The sequence below is a fragment of the Cariama cristata genome, unplaced genomic scaffold, assembly GCF_000690535.1.
Source record: "Cariama cristata isolate BGI_N322 unplaced genomic scaffold, ASM69053v1 scaffold12447, whole genome shotgun sequence".
NCBI classification, from domain to species: domain Eukaryota; kingdom Metazoa; phylum Chordata; class Aves; order Cariamiformes; family Cariamidae; genus Cariama; species Cariama cristata.
Genome location: NW_009626116.1, coordinates 1 through 5743, shown reverse-complemented (window position 1 = coordinate 5743; position 5743 = coordinate 1). Strand labels below are relative to the sequence as shown.

The following is a 5743-nucleotide window of genomic DNA, read 5'->3' as shown; positions in this document are numbered from 1 at the left end:
TTCCTTTTTGGCATGGCTGCTCTCAATCCTTTCATCCCCCAGCCTATATTGATACTGGGCATTGCCCTGACCCAGGTGCAGGACCTTGCACTTGGCCGTGTTGAATTTCATGAGGTTCAAATTTATGTCTCTTTATTTAAATAAACTATTATTTAAAAAAAAAAAAAGCCAAGAACTAGTGCATTTGAATGTGAATTTTGGAGAGATGAAGTTATAGTATAAAAATGCTTTTGAAATGTAGAAAACCATAAGGAAATTGTAATTTCTTTTGTAGGTGGTTTGATAAAACATTCACTCTCATAGTATTCAAAAATGGCAGAATGGGTCTGAATGCAGAGCACTCTTGGGCAGATGCTCCTATTGTTGGACACTTGTGGGAGGTAGGTGTTTAGTACAAAAAGTTAATGCAGAAGATAATGTGGTAGGGTCCGTGCAACAAGATCAACAGTTACTTTGAGTCCCTTGTATTTGTGTGGCTGATGAGTGGTTATGGGCCTGTGTCTACTTCTCCTGTAAAATAAAAAAAAAAATAAATAAAAACCCCCAAACAACCAACAACCAAAAAAACCCACCACCAAACCTGGCTTAAAAGAAAAGGTTGCTGTCCTTTTAATTTAAAGGTCTTTATTGCATTTTAATGAGCATAGATGTCTTCACAGAAACGTGATACAGCTCCCCATCTGACTTCTTTATAATATTCTAAATCAGTAAATTGTTGCTTCTTTGATATGGCATTGTATTTTGCATATATATGTGCTCCTGAAGGACTTAAGCTTTCTTATGCTATAAAAAAATCCCACACTTACTTTCAATATTTAAAGAAATGGTACAGAATTTAACTTTTCCTCTAAGCCATTGTTTGATGAGCTGCAAATTGATATGCTGTTTAAATTATCTCTTGTATTTATTTGCAATGAATGCACTTTTTGTCAGGTCTGTTCATCGTGAGCTTAGTTTATCACTTGAAATCCTATTTGATTCTTTTCTTTTTCTTTTTGAAGCTTAAACCCATAAGCGGTTACATGACTCAATCACTCAAAACTATTTCATAAACGTTAACTAATTCTGATTTCATTATGTATTTGTGCAAATGGGTCTCAGGTCTGACTGGTACCCCAAGTAATTTCCAAATTTTATTATATGAGTGTTTTTGCATGTGTGTAAGAATGAAAATCCTCTATTGCATTCTCTAACCAGGGAAGAAAGAAGGCCAAACTGATTTGAGGTTGACTTGACGGTGCAGTTAGACTTGCTCGATGGAAAAGAGTTAGCTTGTTTTCTTTTAAGGAATGAAGTTACATTCTTTATTTCATATCTCTGAGAGTTAGCTTGTTTTCTTTTAAGGAATGATGTTACGTTCTTTATTTCATATCTCTATATTTACTATTAGTTGGTTCATTTTCTGCTAAGTGTTAAGATGACTGAAATAAACTAAGTAGGATTTAATTTCCTAAAAAGTTATCTGTTGTTAGATATTTATAGATTGTCTATTTTTAGAATAGAATGGCTAAGCTTTGTTTCATACTTGGCACGTTCTGACCACTAAGTGAGAAAATTAAATTAGAAGATGAGATTAGAAACCTATGTGTAGAACATGCAATAGATTTTTGTCAAGCTTTTTCCTTCCATATTGAGCAGATTCAAATCTATTGATAATTCTGTATTTATTTATTTATTTATTTCTTACATTGGGGATGTTGTTTGATACCTTGTAAGTCAGAGCCTTTTTTGCCTGTAGTTCAAGTTGTATTGTTCATTTTGGGAACATTCTACTTCCCTACCCAAGAGCTCTAGTGCACATATAAAATACACTGCAATTCTGAGTGGGATGCAAATCTTAAAAATTATTAAATTCTTGCAGGAGTATGCACTTACTCTGAAAACCTGTTTCTTGATGAAGAAGTTTTGACAGATAACAAACTTGCAGAAATTCTCTAGAGTCTAAATTGAGTAAAGGTTGTGAAATCTGAGACTCCAAGACTGACTTTTTTTTTATTACTTTTAAGTTTCAGGTGGGTTTTTAATTGAGACATTTTGATTAATTCAGTAGCATCTAACAAAATGCACCAGTGTAGCTGAATAGGTGTTTGTGCATATCTGATACTCTTCCCACTCAGAGCACAAGTAAAAATGCCTTAAGAGATAAAACAGAGGGCTTTGCTTGCAGCTGTTTGCAGTATTTGGAAATGGAATGTATATTGTATTTCACTATGTACTGAAAATGGGTTATATTGATTTCACAGTGAAATCATAGTTCCACAGCAGTAAGTAACATGTCGCAATTCTAAAGAAGTATCGTTCTTTGCAGAATGTAATGGCAACTGAGTATCTTGAATTGGGCTATTTGGAAGATGGGCATTGCAAAGGAGATACCAATCAAAATATTCCTATTCCTACCAAACTACAGTGGGAAATTCCAGAAGAAGTAAGTACAGAACAGCTAGTGGTTTGAAGAAGTTGTTCCTCTTTTCCTGAGCAGTCAGATCATTTAAGTAATTGCTGATAACCGTATAAATCAGCTTTAAATTCTTTTGAGTCGTGTAAAATGTGGATTTCGTGTGTGGACACTACTCAGTTTACTTAAAAAGATATCAAGGTTTTTTAACATCACTCTTTAAAAATTCTGGCCAGGAAATGCCAGCTTTTTACTAGAAACTTTCTTGGTTGACAACATGTGAAAAATAAGTGGCCACCTATTTTGAACAGTAACTGTATTTAAAAAGAAGTTTAAGTTGCTGAGGTTTCATTAACTATTGTCACAACAAATGCTTTTGTGTAATAGTTCCTGGAGATTAGCTGTCTTTTTTTTGTGTTCAAAATTCTGTATACATGTCTAATAAGGTTTGAGTTGTGGGGTTTTTTTTGCCTGAGTTCAAGACAAACTGCGACCACCTATTTGGATTTTAATTTTGAATAAAAAGGTAATGGTTGGCGATATGTTTAATTAAGCACGTATGGCAGATTGAAAGCCACACACTACTATTGCCGTTCTATCTCTGTGGGTCATTCTTTTATGTTCTAGTGATCTGAACAGTCTTAATGCTGGTGGCTTTTTTCAAGTGTAATTTTTGGACTCCATATGTGTACTGGCTTAAATCTTATTTTTTGATTAGCTTTTTGAATTTTAACTTTCTGGCAAAGATAGCTTCTCTTTCTTCGAAGGGAGTTTATTTAGATGATGATGTTCCTGGCATGCATAAAGGCAGCATTTCTTATTTATCAATTAAAAATACTTGCACTTTTTCAACAGTTCTCTCAAATGCCATCGAATGTATGGATATGCACATATATGCATTCATTTATTTATTTATTATAGTGTCAAGAAGTGATTGAGAGATCTCTGGGAACTGCCATAGCTCTGGCAGATGATGTGGACTTCTATTCATTTTTCTTTGATGCCTTTGGGAAAGGACTAATAAAGAAAGCAAAAACCAGTCCTGATGCCTTTGTGCAACTTGCCCTGCAGCTTGCTCACTATCGGGTAAGATGAACAGACTGTTTCTGGCGTATAGAATCTCGTTAAATTTGGTATAGCATGTGTGTGATTAAAACATGTGACTGTGTAAAGTACTTTAGAGTAATCTTGCACTGCTTATGCAAGGTGATTAAAGACATTCAATGGAAATTGGTACAAACCCTAAACAGATTACTAACTGGAAATTAATTGTGAAGGTTGGCCATGCAATCTTTGCTCTGCTGCTTACTTGGTCTATCCCTAGGCATTTTGGACTTGAAAGAAGTAGATATGAAACTTGTAGTAGCTGTGTTTATAGTCTAAACAATGTTACAGTTTAAACAATGTTATAGTCATCTTTTAGTTTGGAGTCACCCTTAATTCAGTAGTTGTGAGCACTTCCCAACAGGATTAACAGAAATATCTGCCTGTGTTTTCTTCTGTTAGTTCACCCTTTCTATAACTTGCTTTCAGAAAACACCAGTGTAACAACGTGCATGTTTTTCATTTTGCTTTATAGTTTTCACTGTTGAGATACTGTTCTACTATTTATTTTTTTTTTTTAGAAAGTAAATCCAAATGGTTTTTCAAAGCATCCAAATTCCCTGGCTGCTATCACCACTTACAGTCTTTCTTACTGTTGGTTAGGGTGGCTACATGGCAAATAGTTTGGTTACCCACCCTCCCCTTTTCTTTTGAACACCCATCCTCTTAATCTAAAACTGAACAGACTTTCACGATCTGTTCTGATGTATATTTTAGACAGGTAGAGTTGCTAACACGTTTTATAAACTTCTATCATTTGGCAATTTTTAGTCTGTAGATTGTGCACATCTACAGGAAATACAGAAGCCACACTTCCTGGATTTTGCAGATTGTCTTCAGTTCTCACATTCTTGAAAATCCCCACACTGGCATGTGTCTCTATGCTATTAAGATTTTAACTGAAAATACTATTAAGAGTGTTACAGTTTTCTTGATTACTTACCACAGCTGTGTTAATTAGGAAGCCACTGAAATTTCGAATAGTTTTTTGATAGCCTTTAAATCAGCTTCTGTTATAAATTGAACAAGACTGAATCTGAAATGCAGAGGGTAGTGCTTGCTAGTTTGGTTGTTCTATTAGCATTTATCAAATGCTGCTACTAATCTTACTTTTGCCTTTATTATCTTTAGGTAAGACTGCTAATGGTGGGCTACTAAAAACTTAATGTTGAGTTTAATTTGTGGAGTGATTCATATCCTGTATGCTTACTTTGAACTGTTGATTAAGAAAGAGGGGCTAAGTCTGGCTAAACCTTTAAGTTCTTGTTTTTCCTTTTTCAAGGACATGGGAAAATTTTCTTTAACATATGAAGCCTCTATGACACGCTTGTTCAGAGAAGGCAGGACCGAAACTGTTCGTTCGTGTACTGTTGAATCATGTAAATTTGTTCGAACGATGGAAGACCCAACTGAAAGCGTAAGTCCATGATGTTGTTGCCTTGTACAATCCATAAGGCACATGAGTTATCACTAGATATCCGTAGAAGTTCCCAAATAGTTTTTAAACACTGAGTGATGCCCTTCTTTTTTAGGAAGGAAGTGCAGCATAAGGTAATTGTCCATGCTTTCTGTCAATATGGCAGAAATTCAAGGCTATACCAAAAAGAGTGGCAGTAATTTAACCAAATATGCCATTTCTTACAGTTCCTGAACTCCAGAAAACTGAGATAATGTGAAATTTTTGTGACTTGTAAAAACTCGAACATAGACTTGTAAAACCAGTAATCTCATACCAGTTAGGCTTTCCTTTCTGATAGGAAATAAGTACTACTTATTCACAGGAAATAAGTAGTTGCTCTTACATGTTGATTTCAGTGGCTTTTTAAATCTTTCTTGTGGTGTTCTGATTAGCGAACAAAGGAAACATGGTCTAGGGGAAAACTTTTTGGTTTGGAAAACTTGGACGATGCTGGTTAAAATGTTTGCTGTCAAATTGGAAGGATGGAGGATGATCATAGTGAGGGCTGTCGTTCTTTAATCCACTGCTAGTCACACAGTTTTCACAGATATGGTTGATGAAATAAATCATTACATTTGCAGATTTTGCTAAGCTGAGAGGGATTTCCAGTTCTTCAGACTCAATAAAAGTTTGACCTGAAAAAGAGGATTTTGTTAAATCAAAATGTAGTCTCTGCAGTTAACATCTGCATTTTTGTTAAAGGACTAAGATAGCCCCATACATGACCTCAGCCACCCCTCGTGAGTCTTGCACCAGGAGTGGGACAATCCCTTCCCTCGACCAGC

The 5743-nt window shown here is 35.2% G+C and overlaps 1 protein-coding gene across 1 annotated transcript in view; it reads left to right on the top strand.

Moving 5' to 3' along the window:
* CPT1A (carnitine palmitoyltransferase 1A (liver)) overlaps positions 1 to 4916 on the top strand; it is a gene marked incomplete at its 3' end in the record, with an annotated part of 20726 nt that extends 15810 nt beyond the window's left edge. Inside the window, exons 11-14 of the mRNA XM_009703893.1 lie at positions 275 to 380; positions 2309 to 2425; positions 3317 to 3481; positions 4782 to 4916. Coding sequence (XP_009702195.1) covers positions 275 to 380; positions 2309 to 2425; positions 3317 to 3481; positions 4782 to 4916 — 523 coding nt within the window. The remainder of the gene's footprint in view (positions 1 to 274; positions 381 to 2308; positions 2426 to 3316; positions 3482 to 4781) is intronic.
* Positions 4917 to 5743: the final 827 nt, after the last annotated feature.